Source organism: Marmota marmota, unplaced genomic scaffold (genome assembly GCF_001458135.2).
Source record: "Marmota marmota marmota unplaced genomic scaffold, marMar, whole genome shotgun sequence".
Taxonomy (NCBI): domain Eukaryota; kingdom Metazoa; phylum Chordata; class Mammalia; order Rodentia; family Sciuridae; genus Marmota; species Marmota marmota.
Genome location: NW_026000016.1, coordinates 437659 through 452555, shown reverse-complemented (window position 1 = coordinate 452555; position 14897 = coordinate 437659). Strand labels below are relative to the sequence as shown.

At 35.0% G+C, this 14897-nt stretch overlaps 1 protein-coding gene across 1 annotated transcript in view; it reads left to right on the top strand.

Annotated features, from left to right (window-relative positions):
- Malrd1 (MAM and LDL receptor class A domain containing 1) overlaps window positions 1–14897 on the top strand; it is a 503883-nt gene that overhangs the window by 51568 nt on the left and 437418 nt on the right. The window contains exons 6-8 of the mRNA XM_015483277.2: window positions 5491–5592; window positions 6418–6564; window positions 11826–11992. Coding sequence (XP_015338763.2) covers window positions 5491–5592; window positions 6418–6564; window positions 11826–11992 — 416 coding nt within the window. The remainder of the gene's footprint in view (window positions 1–5490; window positions 5593–6417; window positions 6565–11825; window positions 11993–14897) is intronic.

Sequence of the window (14897 nt, the reverse complement as noted above, 5' to 3'; positions counted from 1 at the left end):
TCATTTTACATTTATTGGAAAGTGAATTTCTCTACACTCTTTCAAGGTAGCAAGTGTAAAAAACAAATCAAGGTTTGTGACTGTGATTAAATAAGAATGTGTTTAATCAGTGATTCTTGAATAACACTGATTCTTGAATAAATTGCTGATTATAATTTTTATAATGATTACTTGCTGTGGCTCAAAATCAGAATATTGTGAAATTCTGTGAATATTTTTGACTTTCCAGGACCGTGCCTTAGACATTTGTGAAATGGCACAAATACATAAGTCATCCCTTAATTAGGATCTTCATGATATATATATGTGTGTGTGTGTGTGTGTGTGTGTGTGTATAATCTAGTTAAATAACTAAAGACCTGTTACCTTTTTTCTTAACTTTCAGTTAAGTTTGAAGACCCAGTAAGTATTTATTGAAATCCATTATCAATTTAAAAAAATTGACAACTGAATTGCCTAAAACAATTGAGGTCAAAACTGGTATCAATTGTAACTTTTCCTGCAATAGCCTTGAGACTTGGACTTCATTCTGTAACATTTCAGAGTTTCTAGCCAGTTTCACACAATCTGTTTGTGTGAGATAAGATTTCAAGGAGGACAGCCCTTAGGCATGTGACTTCCTTGGTATGGTGACCTTGAAATGGTTGGCCAGGCTTCCTCCTATTGATTATGCAACCTCTCCAAATATTCTCCTACAGTCAAATCCTGGTGCAATGTAAGAATGAGTGAGAGAGAGAGATGGAGAGAAAGAGATAAAATATGAATGAATATGAATGTAAATATAAATAAGTGATATGTTTAAAAAGTTTCAGACTCTGGGATTGAATGCATTCAAATAAAAATGTATATCTGGGAGATTTATTATTTATGCATACCATACCACCACACATACCATAATTTTTGTAGTATAATTTCTAGTTTTGGGGCCAATGATACTAAAAATAGTTGGTATTGGAAAAAAAAATTAAATGCCAATTGGCACAAGATATATTTTAATTCCACGCAATTTGGCCTTTACTATTTTGCTATGTTTTATATGACAAATTAGAGGTACTATACAACATTTAATTGAACTATGACCAATATTTAATTATGTAGTTCTAGGGGGCAGAAGATTTGTAGCTCTTATATGAACCTACAAAAATTACAGTTTTAATTGTTTAATGATAATTGTTATTTTGCAATCTTAGCTTCATTTATTGCAAACATTGTGTTAATTGCCTATGCAGTTTTATTTTTAGTATATTTTAGACTCAAGAGGATTTGCATATTCATCATTTGTAAACTCCTGTTACAAGAAACCAGATTATGGATGTATTAGTAAATCATTTTCATAACCAATTGCTTCAGTCTTATCACAAATAAAATATAAGTGATTTTTATATGGCCTACAATATTTTTAAAAATTTTCTGTGGATTTTTCTTAGGGCCATTTATTTATTCATTAGTTAAATAAATATATGTTTAGCATCTATATTTTGCCATGAATTTTTCTTGGGAATGGGGAAACAGCCATTGAAAAACAGAGTAATCATCCCATTCGTGGATTTTCCATTTTAGTCAGAAAATGAAATATATAAGAAATAAATAAGAAATATATTTTGTGTTCGGGGGGGATATTTGAAAACAAGAAAATGTAAAACTGAAGTACAGAGTGACAGAGGTAAGATGAGATAGTGAAGTTTAGAAAAGAATCCTTAGCCTGTCTCCATTAAAAGCACATTAACTGATCAGAAAAGCCAGGGGGTGGGTGAAGAAGCCTGTGCTTATTGGAAGAAACTCTAAATGCAAAGACCTGCAAGAGTAAGCCTGATTTGCATGAGGAAGATCAAGGTGAGGATTTTAATGTTTTCTTCACAGAGATTGGAATCTCATGGAAGGATTTCAAAGGAGAAGAGACATAGTCTGACTGACACTTCTAATGATAGTTAATGGGGCCAAGGGCAAGGACAAGGTAGCAAATTAAGAAGTAATTGCTATAATCTAGAAATAGATGTTTCTTGGCAACAGAGCTGGGGGTAGTGTGGAAGTGATGAAGATGTGGTAAGATTTTGAATGCATTTTGCACATAAGTAAGAATTTGCTGATGAAAAATATGTTTTGTGAGAGAGGACATGAGTCATGGAGGACTCCAAATTTCTTGCCTGAACTAGGAGGATAGGGTTGTCGTTAGCTGAACATTAGATTGGAAATACTGTTTGAAGAGAAATTTGAGGAGAAAGAAATGAGAAGTTCACATTGAATTTGATTTCTGTGGAGGTGCCTGTTAGCCATCTGAGTGTTTGCATCCAGGATAGCTGAGCTAGAATCCAACAAAAGGTCTGAGCCTCTGTTAGAATTTTAGAGTCATTAGTATCTAGGAAAAACTTTAGAGGCACGAGGCAGTGTGATCCTAACAATATTGTGAGTGGGTAGAGAAGGAAAGAGAATCAAGGACTGACCTCTGGAGCAATCTGATGTTGAGGAACTGAGGGAAAACCAGCAAGGGAGACTGAGTAAAAACAACTAGTAATATAGAAGGAAAACTAGGAAAAAAGTATGTGCTGGTACCCAGAGAAAAAAATTATTTCAAAAAGGAAGGAGTAATCAATTATAATCCAAATAGTACTGATAAATAAGTAGGTTGAAGAGAAAAAAAATTAATATTAGGTAGAGCAATATGGAGGTTGACCTTGATTATATGCAGTTTCAGTGGAGTGGTAAAGGGAAAAATTATAATAATAAAAATGAAATACTAATCCCTGTTGCAGCATGGATGGACTTTGAACACATTATGCTGAGTCAAAAAAAGGTAGGCCCCCAATCCACTTAGTATATGTTTCCATTTTTACGAAATGTCCAGAGTAGGCAAATCCATAGTGACAAAAATAAGATTAGTAGTTTTCAGGGTCTGAAAGAGAGGATAGAATGAAGAATGTGTTAATCAACTTTTGGTCATTTTAACAAAATACCTGAGAAAACCAACTTAAGGGCGAAAAGAATTATACTGGCTCAGGGTTTCAAAGGTTTTAGTCCATGGTTGGTTGGCTCCACTGCTATAGGTCTGTGATGAGGCCAAGCATAATGGAGGGGAACTATCTTGGTGACGAAGAAGCAGAGAGAGAGAGAGAGAGAGAGAGCAAGAAAGGGGGCAGGGATAAGTGCAGTCCTCAAGGGCACCCCCCAAAAAGCCCACTCCTTTCAACTATGTTTCACCCCCTATAATTTTGACTACTCCCAGTAGTCCACCTAGCTATGAATCCACTAATGAATTCATCCATTGATGAGGTTAGAGCCCTTATGGTCCAATCACTTCCCCAAAGCCCCATATCTGAATAGTGCTGCATTGGAGACTAAGCCTCTGACACATGAGCCAGATCCAGACCATAATGGAGAGTGACTACTAATGGGTGTAGGAATGTACTTTATGGTCATGAAAATGATTTGGAATTAGATAGTGGTGATGATTGCATAACACTATGAAAGTACAAAAGCCACTGAATTGTATGCTTTAAAATTGATTCCTTGAAGGCTAGGGCATGGAACTCAGTGGTAGAGTACTTGCCTAACACATGTGAGACCTTAAGTTCAATCTCTAGCACCAGACACATGACAAAAAGTAAAATGGTTTAAATGGTGAATTTTACATGCTATAAATTTTGCCTTGATTAAAATATTCATGGGGATAGGTTCAAGAGAGAGCAGAGAGGACCTGGAGTTGGAGTCCTGAGAAAAAAATAGCACTTTGAAAAGTTAGCTAAAGGTTGTTGGGTCAATAATAAAGATTTTCTTAAGATGGATGAAATTTTGACCATTTGGGTGTGGAAAGTAATTATCTTACAGAGAAAATGAACATGTGGATATAGAAGAGAGAAAAGAAAATTGCTGGAATGAATCTTTCAATAGGCAAGAGGAGATGTAATTCTGTACAGATGGAAAGAGTAACCCCAAATGGAACATGGGCTTCTGTCCAGTTACAGAAAAGGATTATGGACAGCATGGCAGAGAGAGGCATGGAACCTGGGGAGATTTCTTCTGATTTTTCTCATTTTCCCAGTGAAATATACAGAAAGATGAAGAGCTGAGGAATAATGAGATGATAGGAATCACTGGAATTTTAAGGAAGGAATAGAAATATTTGAATAGATTTCTAGCAATTGAAGAAAAGGGAAGAATCGGGATTGGCCATGATCCACTGAAGTGAGTGGTCGTGAGAACGAAGCCATCAGTCAGCTTCATCGTGGGCCTTTCTCCATACCCATGTGGCAGCAGAGATATAGGCTGGACTTGGTGCAGAGTTGTATTTACCAGAGTTTTTTTCAGGAGAGTATAGGAAACCATAGAAAGGGCCAATGAATGAATTCCTGTCTAATATCTGTAATAAAAGAAATAAAGAAGTGATAGTGGATGAAAGGAATTGAAATTGTAGGTGCTGGTGCTGTCAGAGTACAGTCATATGCTTAGTGACACACATACACTCTAAGAAGTGCATCATTATTCAATTTCATCATTGTGCAAACTTCATGGAGCATACTTACATAAGCTAAGACATCCATGGCATCATTGGGTGATAAAATCTTGCAGGACCACTGTCTTATAGATTGTCTGTCATTGATTGAAATATTGTTATGCCGCACATAACTGTAGTGTTAGAGTTGAGATACTAAAAGGAATGAGCTAGAAAGATAGAGTAATGATTGGGACATAGACCACTTGAAAATAAGGAAATGTATCATTAATGATGACCATAATCAATTAGAGAAGTGGTGGTAGATCCCCTTTCATTGAAGTTCTCCGTTGAGATCATCAGAAAGGAGAGATCAAGAAAATGGGAATCAAGGAGAAAGTGGATACTGAAATGAGTGAAGTGAACCCAAACCCCACATCTTCAGGGAATAAGAGGTGGTATGCCAAAGTTTGAGATGACTCCAACAAGCAGGTGCAGTGAGGGGAGCCCTTTGATGTTAAGAGTCAAAACCTGGTATTAGGAAGGTGAGAGCAAGAATTGTCTAGAATTATCAATAGGAGCAAGTAGGATGTCAAGTCCACACTCATGTCCTTTTCAAGTCCACAACCCCAAAAGGCAGGGACAATTTAAGAGGGCATCAAAGAAGATAGTTGCAAGGCAGATCTACCTTCCCGTTACAGGACACCATCTATTATATTAGACACACAAACAATTGTAATAACAAGCTCTTCATTTTAAAATTTAAGGTAGGTCCTTACTTTTGTGGAAACACAGAAATTGTTATTTAGGGCTTGCCAGTCACCATGGAGATATGATTATAATACAGAGACATCCAATGCTTGTTTTATTCTACTTACGTGTGTGTGTGTGTGTGTGTGTGTGTGTGTGTGTGTAAAGTAAGGCTGCCTAAGGGATGATGATGCCATACCTTATAGAGGACTTGAGTGGAGAATTCATGGTAGAGTGAATGTTAACATTTTAAGAAACATGAGCCTTTCCAGGGTACCCGCATCTCATGTCTTGCCATTCTTTAAATTTAACAGATGAAATTTTACCATGTCAAGAAGCACTGAATACCGAGCAGGAATCATGTCATCCAGATATGAGTCTCTGCAGATTTGATTCCACAGGTGAAGAATTGAGAAGTAAGTGTTAAAATGAAATGCCCATCTTGTAGGTGCTGACACAATTTATGAGTCTCAGCGACTAATCATAGGAATGTGCATCTGCTGGCCTTTGTTGACTTAGTATCCTAGTTAAATCTGTACTCTATTGGAGTTGGTAATCTACTAGAACAGTGAAAACTACTAGTACATCTATTGAAGGTGATGTTTTATAGAACAATTCCATTGAAGACCATCTTGCAATTACATAATGTTTCTCCTTTAAAATTCCAATGTAAACTGGCTGCATTCGCACGTCTGTAATCCCAGTGACTCAAGAGGCTGAGGCAGGAGGATGGAAAGTTCAAAGCCAGCCTCAGCAATTCAGCGAAGCCCTTGGCAACTTAGTAAGACCCTGTATCAAAATAAAACATTAAAAACGGGCTGGGGATATGGCAATTTCATCTGTTAAATTTACTGCACCTCAGCAGAATCTTACTAGTCAAGTGTCCCTGGGTTCAATCCCTGGTACAAAAAAAATTTCCAACGTAATTATGAATAACACGTAATTTAAACTAATTCTATAAAGTTGGTAAGATCAAGCATTATGTCATTTTAAAAAATGGAAACCAAAGTGGTGATAGAATTAAAACTAGGAGTGTCTTATTTTATGTGTATTGTTCTCATGGGAAAAGATGCTCATCTGGATTAACTGAAGACCTCTGATAAAATAGAGTTGCTTATCAGGTCAAATTTCCAGATTGTGTGTGTGTGGGCCTCTGAGTTAATTAACCCACATAACCCTGGTTGAGCCATCACTCTGGTAAGCTATTATAGTCTGCTAAGATCTTCCTCTTCCTTCTGCAGTGTGTCAACCCTGTTCCTTTGACTTTGACATGTGTGACTGGACAGCAGAAGCATCTGCTGGGCAAATTTCTTGGAAGCGCACAAAAGCCAGCGAGTTCACAGCAATAGAATCTGCACCTCAGCAGAATCTTACTAGCAATGATGAAGGTAGCAAATAAAATACAATGTATTTTATGTCTAAGTCTTAGAATTGTGCTTTATTGTAACTAGTGATGAGACATTAAAGTGGTGTTTTGAGGATCATATTTTATTGAAAGTATATTATGCCATAGATATTGAAAGTGACAAAATAATCATATTTACAATGCTGTTAAAGAAAAGTTATAATATATTAACTCTCTTAGTTTGCAAACTTATTATTTTATTATTGTCAGGAGATACTGAGTTTTGTATGAACAAAAAAAAATTAAGACTTTATTTATGGATTTTATTTATCTTTGGTATTGGGGATTGAATCCAGGGCTGCTTTATCCCTGAACTATATTCCTAATCCTTATTTTTATTTTGAGGCAGAGTCTTGCTAAGTTTCTAAGGGTCTCACAAAGTTTCTGAGGCTGAGTTTGAATTTGAGATCCTCTTGCCTCAGCCTTCATAGTTGTTGAGATCAGTTGACTTTTACCAAGTCTATATACAGGCTCTTTGTTCTGTCAGTGAGTTTCTTATTAAAATTGGTACTTTCTGTTTACTTTTCTCCCTGTTGTCATTTTGGGGTGGTGAGATGGGAATGTGGTTATTCTTCTGATTTATTTTTTAATCAATGGTTTGCAAATTTTATATATGTTACCATTACGTCTATTCTTAATTTGAACACCTATCTTTAAATTTTATTACCAAAATGTAAAGTATTCAGTATATCTGTGTTTTTTTGAATATGATAAAAAAACTTGACATGATTTAACTACTATTTTACCCTTTTCTGGTTTTGAGTTATAGTTTAGCATTTTCAGAAGAGTTTTAAGTCAACAAGTTAATTTTTTATGTTTATAATTATGACAACTATGTATTTTATTGTTTCATTCCTTTACTACTGCTTTTTATTTTTATGTATTATTTGGGGGTTGAGGATTAAACCCAGGGCCTCCTGCAGATGGGCAAGTGCTCAGCCACTGAGCCACATCTCCAGGCTCTTACCATTGCTTTTCAAATTTCCTGTGGTCCCTCTTGGTTCTCTCTCTCTCTCTCTCTCTCTCTCTCTCTCTCTCTCTCTTTAAATTAATTGTTATTTTACCAATAAAAGATCTGTGGTGGTGATAAACTCCCTTAGGATTTATCAACTTAAAATGTTTTTAAATTGGTCTTACTCCCAGATAAAAAGTTATCTGGTCAGACAATTTTAGAATTAAACTTATTTTCCTTCTAAGTACCTGTTGATTATCCCTCTCTATTCAAATAGTTACTTACTATAATTGAGAAGTCTGAGTTCATTTAATCTATTTCAATTTAATGCAGGATTTTTACAATGTCTTTTTTGATGTTTGAAATTTTCACTGTGATTAGTGCAGGTGTTTTTAAATTTTTTCAATGCTCATAACACATTATTTCATCACTTTAGGAAAGTGTTTGTTATTCTATTCAAGTGATTTTTACTGCTTCTTTTCTTCTTTTGTTCCTATTAGATATACTAAAGAGACACTAATAATTTATACTTCATAACTTCACTGCCCTTTTTAGAATTTTCTGTACTATTTAGTCTATTTTGAGTTATATTTTTAGTGCTGCTTCCTGAAACACTTTTTTTTTCTGTAACTATGTTCAGTCTAGATTATATACTTTTGGACATTTAATTTCTGTACTTTGTGCATGCTTAATGATGCTCTTCTTGTTTTATTTCAGTTTTCCTTCTTCTATTTAGTGTATTGTAGCTCTCCATAATGGTGGGGTTCACTCTAGCATATTCATAATCCTGTACTTTTTATGGTAGTACAGGTACCTTATAAATACAAAATAATCCTAATTCCTCTCTCCCAACCCTTGTACTATTGTTACCATGCATTTCATTTATACATAAAATATAATGATCAAACATAATATTGATATTATTCTCTTGACCAAATTATTATTTTTTAGGTCAATAAAAATTATTGCTTTATTCTTAATATTTATTCTCTAATGCTATTTTTTCCTTCTTGTAGATCCAGTCTTCTCACCTATATCACTTTCTTCTTCTCTGAAGGACTATTTTTATTTCTTACAAAGCAGATTCCTTCATGTTTTAGAAAGTTCTATTTCTCCTTCATATTGCAGGATGATTTCATAGGACACAGAATTTTGGGTTGGTGATTTGGGGGTGGTGGTGGTCTCAACACTAAAAATTTAACTCCATTCTATCCTTGTTTGTGTGATTTTTATAATTCATCTTTGCTCCTTTATAGGTAAGATATATTTTTCCCTCTGGCTTCTATCAAAATATTTTCTTTTATTTTTCTGCATTTTGGATATATATGAAATTTATTCTTTCTTTCTGTTTGTTTATTTCTAGCATTTATTCTACTTAGCATTTTCTGAGTTTCCTGGATCTTTGATTTCATGGCTGACACTATTTGGAGAAATTCTCAGTCCTTATTGCTTCGAATATTATGTCTGTTCCTTTATTTTTCTTTTTATCTTCCCATTTCACATCCATTTCACCCTTTGCCATTTCTTCACAGCCCTTGGGTAATCTATTTCTTTTTTTTCCCCCACAATTTTATTTCTGTGTTTCAGTTTTGGAAGTTCGATTAGCATGTCCTCAAGATCCGAGTCTTTCCTCACCAGTGACTAGTTTTCTAATGAATCCAGAAACACATTCTTCATTTATGTTACAGTTTTTGTCTCTAAATTTCCATCTCTTTGCCTACATTATCTTACCTTTTCTATTAGAATGTGAAGCATATTAATCGGGGTTGTTTTAAATTCCCCATCTGAATATTCAGATATTCTTGCCATATCTGAGTCTGGTTCTGATCTTGCTTTCTTTTCAAATTGTGCTTTTGCCTTTTGGTATACCTTGTAATGTTTTTGCCAAGAGTCAAATTTACAAAAAGTGGCGATTTATTGTGTGAAAGGTGTCGAGGTAAATAGTGTGAGCTGTTTTTTTTTTATCTGGCTAGGTGTTAGACTGCTTACTCTGCTGTAGCTATCTATATCTGAGGATGAATTTTGCCTGACTTTCTTGTTTTTTTCTTCTCTGTTGTCTTTGGGCTCACTTGCAGACTTTTTACATAATATCTGAGACACATAGCTCTGTGATTGTATCCCCCCATTATTGTCCAAGAGCCATAATTACATGGTGGTATGTTGTGAGGGGAAGGGGAACATTCGTTGTAATCAATAGGCCTCCGATTTCAGTGGGAATGAGTTGCTGTTCTATGACCTTCAAAAATGCTTCTTAATCCCACTCCCCTTGCCTTAACTTGAGGAGAAAGAAAAGCTAGAGGGAGCTGAATCTGGGAATTCTCCTTGCCCCTATAGGAAGGCTAGAATGGATTGGAGTTGCATTCCCTTGTCCCTAGTCAGGTTAGACTCGGGTTAAATCCTTGTGATTTACATTGTAGTGAAATAGTTTCTCTTGAGTTCAGGGCTTGATAAGAGAAAGAGAATAGTTGAGGAGCATTTCAAAATGGCTATTTTTCCTCTCGGATGCAAACCTGAGGGGACTTTTCTCTAATTCTCACTGTGTGGACCTCATAGGACTCCTGGAGGTAAAATTCAGAACAGTGTTCCCTTAGATTTTTTAACTCCTCAGCTCATCCACACTCAGTTGTTCAAGTTTTTCCATAGAGCTTTGCTTTTAGCAGAGCTTTGTATGCTGGGATTCTGCTTTAGAGAGCTGTGATTCTCTGCATTCAAATGCCTCTCTGGTTACCAGGCTGTGGGTTTCATGGTAACCTCACTTTTTGGATGGATCTGTGAAGAACTGTTGATTTTCTGTTTGCACAGGATTTTTTTTTTTTTTTAATGAATAAAACTGAGAACTTCCAAGCTCATTGCATGCTGGTCCCCAAACCAGAAATTTTAACTGAGATTTGTAATTTTTGCATCCCCTCTATTCTTTCTATTTGCCTTTAACCCTTTCTATTTAGTGATCTTTTTTTAAACATTACTTAGCTCCTCAAAACTTTATCTGACTAACAGTACAAATTAGGGTTTCATACTTTATGATAATTCTTGGAGTTTTGCACATTTCTTTGATTGGAGTCTAGGATGGTGCATGTTTTGTGAACAGGCTTCCTTAGTCCTATTCTCTGGTTTCATTGAGCTCATCTCTCTTTTGTGACACTTTCATTGGTCAGCTCCAAGCTACCGCAAGCTTCTTCTGATGCCAAAGTCTAAGAGTCCTGTGGCTTCATTTCTGTTCCCCACTTGGCAAATCTGTTCCTTCTTCACCTTGTAAATTGTTTTGTCTCTTTTTGATCTCTGTTTTGTTTCTCCTTTCTTTGTGTTTAAATCAGAGATCAGGTGTTAATTTACTGTAGTCTTTTGATTAAAATCTAACATTTCTAGTAAGAGTTTTATTAAAGTTTATAGTTTTTAGAATCACGGCAGGAATATTTATTAACTATACAAAGAAATGAAGCATTGCAGAATTTACTTTTGAAAAATAAAGAAACCATAGAAACTTCCTTGTACCTCCGCACAGCCAATGTTATTGAGTTGAGGAATAGTCTAAATTAGTTTTCAATATCAAATGAGAAAAAAAATCAGTTGACAATATTTTTATGAGCTATAAAACCTGCAGATGCACATGTAGCTATCTGATACTTTCATGTTGTTTGGTAAGAAAGACATCATCTATATTGTTTTGTCTTAAACTACAAAGATGTTTTTAAACTTAAAAAGTAGAAAAATAATCAAAAGGGGAAAGAATTCTGAGAGAAAAAGGAGGAATTCTTGAGTCATAAAGAACTCCTTTTGAATTTTAAAAGAATATGATAGTAATTTGATGGTATATCACAGATTTCTTTTAAAAGAATATTGAGGCAAGGGAGAGTGACTCATGCCTAAAATACCAGAGACATGGGAAGTTGTGTCAGGGGAATTGTAAGTTCAAAGTCAACCTCAGTAACTTAGGGAGGCCCTGAGCAAATTAGTGAGACTCTGTCTCAAAATAAAACAGGCTGGGGTGGAGCTCAATGGTTAAGTGCCCCTGGGCTTAATCCCCAGAACCAAAACACACAAATTTTAATAAAACAATGTTGAATTTCAATATTGAAGATACCATCCAATTTTGATTTTAAGAATTAGGAAATAGTTTAATACCTTTCCAAAAAAATCACATGAAAATAAACACTTGCTATTTGTAGTTTATGTAATAAATTTTAAACATCCCATAATTTTAATCCTGGTTTTGAAATCTTAAGAAATACCATATTTTGTTTAGCAGAAAGCAGCTGTTTTCCTAAACTGTTTCTCTTCCCTCTGTTTTTTAGGTTACTTTGTGTGGTTAGGGGCCATGCATGCTTTCCCTCTTAGCCATTTAGACAGCAGGGCTTTTTTAAACAGCTCTCTGTGTCACTGCTGGGGCAAGAGCTGCCACCTTCAATTCTCTTACTGCATGGAAAACGGTGTCCTGAGAGTGGGACTGTACCATAATGAGGTAAGAGGAAGCTAGTGCTGATTTCAAATTCATTGAATGAGTGGAATTTCTATTCTTGGCAACTTGTGCTTCTATTTCTCAGTTCTGTGTAGGCTGGAGGCTTTAAGTATGCTATGTCTTGACAATACTTTTAAAAAGAATGATTCAGATGCCAGTTTACAGAGGACTATCATGTACAAAAGTTAATGTCATAATTTACAAGATATTATTTCATAAACTATTAAAATTCATGAAAGTCTAGTTAAGAAATTATAGACTATTAAAAAGAGATATCTGGGATTCTATATTGTTAGCTGTGCATCAAAGCTCTGAGATGATCTGTTTTGGATTTTAGATCTATATATTATTAGAAGTATAAATATGATTAGAAGTAAGCTATTTGTTTTGGTATAAGTTGATACATGTTCAAAGACTGATAATTACTGATTAAATACAGACAAATGAGTTACTTGGATTAAAAAAAAATGTTTCATTAAGTAGAGGGATGGTAGAAAGTATTATACTAGTGTATAAACCAATTTAGGCTCTTTTAACCTAACTTTAACTGGAAGTAGTCCCCTACGATTGTGAAAATACATGGAACACTTGGAGAAATTCTATTGCAAGAATAATGAATTTATAGAGGAGAATAAACAAGACATGGGGTAAAGAGCAGTCATTCTACAAATGGGAAGCATCTGGGAATAATTGCAGGATTTTTGACTGTGGAAGAAAGGAAGACAGGAAAAGCATCCAAGTGAGTTTCCTCTGGCTTGGGTCACTTGGAGTTAATGCAATTGAAACTTCCACATCAGCCAGATTCGCTTTTCGACAAATTTATTCATCATCTATGCTCATCCGATGACACTAACAACCTGTCAGTAGCATTTTCTTCTGGTCACTTTTGTTCTGCATTTCGGCATGTCATTATGATTAATCCTCAAATATCCAAATGCTTATTGGTAAAATATTTGAACCTTCAGTAGGGATGCTTTTCTTTGCCTCTTCTTCTGCTTTTTGTACCATTTCCATGATATCTGTTCTTCTTTCTTCTGCATCTTCAGGGATACTAAGGCATAAAGTTAAACCAGCAGTCTCTTTTTAAATATTTATTGTTTAGTTGTACTGGGACACAATATCTTTAATTATTTATTTATTTTTATGTGGTGCTGAGGATCGAAACCAGGGCCTCGCCTGTGCTAGGTGAGCATTCTACCCCTGAGCCACAACCCCAGCCCTAAACCAGCAGTCTCATTAGATAGTACAATACATTTGCTTTGGAACACAATGGCTAGCATTCTGTGTATTGTATGACATTTTTGAAGTAGTAGTTGACAACCAATTGTCATACATCTATTGGATCCATTTCAGTCAATTAGGCCAGGTGTGTAGGGAGGGGACAGAAGGAGACATCATCTACTTACCCTTTCTGAAGCACTACAGACTTTTCATATAAACAAGAATAATTTTATGAAAAATTAAACAATCCACCCAAAAGCCACAAATTAAACTTTATCTGGATATGTTAACATTCATGCCTCAACATTCTTTCAGATATAGTTATCTGTGCCATGTAAAACAGGCATAGTGAAATACCATCTAAAGTGTAACCTTCTATAATTTCTAATTTAGTCCTTCAACCAAGACATGATGAAAAATTTTAGAATAATTCTGTAGAGTTTAAATTAAAGATGCGTTAAAAAAAATATATGATCCTATGATACTGCTTTTCACAAGACAAGTAATTAATATTCACTTACACACCAAATAAGTTATTACTCCAAATTTAAATCAAAATTTCATTCATATATGTTCTAATTTGGAGAATTTTAATCAAATCTGAACATCAATGATGTATATTTAAAATTTCAATATATGTATGTAATAGAGTTATTAATTACTAAAAATGAACAATATTATTCTTCTGGTGGCTTTGGTGCTATCCAAGAAAAGACTGAAAATAAATTGTCTTCAGATGCCATGTCATATAAGAATAGAGTTACCGAGATTTTGTGCCTCACAGAGTAAGAAAAGAAATCCAAATGGCAGATCTGATCTAGTGTGTTAACCAGAGCCAACTGGGTGTACACTTAGAATATTGATTCAGAGTGGGCTCATTGGATACCCAGTGTTCTACAAGACATCCTATCTTCTGATGCCCTATTTGCTGTCCTATACATACATAACACGTCAGTTACTGATGCAAAATATGTAGGGGAATACATTTAAGTCACAGTAGATGTTTTATCACATACTTCAAAAGGACTCCAAAGCTATCATTTAAAAAATCAATTTTTGAAAATTATATCTTCTCCACTCTGAATATCTGTAAATAAGTGTAGGTGTATGCAGATGAACCAGGATGGATATAATGAGATTGATTAAGGTCATTTTTATTATTTTCAGAGGAGAATGTGGGAAGCAGGAAATAAAGGTGATGGCACTTTGTTAAGTAGAATTTACTGTTTTGGAGTCTGCTGAAGTAAACAGCACTTCTAGTTTGTATTACCTAGCTATTCTGGCATTAGTTCTCTATGCATCATTTATAAAGTAATAATCATAGCAATAACCTAGCCTCTTTCTTGAGGAGAATTTCCAGGCCAATGAGCCATGGATAGTGGAGTAACCAGTTTGTGGTACCATTTACACTGCCAAAGAGGATGAATGTGTTTTATTTATTTATTTATTTATTTTAGGCTGTGGACCTCTGGTTGTTTTTTTTTTTAATTTTTTATTGTTGGTTGTTCAAAACATTACAAATTTCTTGACATATCATATTCCACACTTTGATTCAAGTGGGTTATGAACTCCCACCTTCACCCCATACACAGATTGCAGAATCACATCAGTTACACATCCATTGATTTACATATTGCCATACTAGTGTCTGTTGTGCTCCGCTGCCTTTCCCATCCTCCACCCTCCC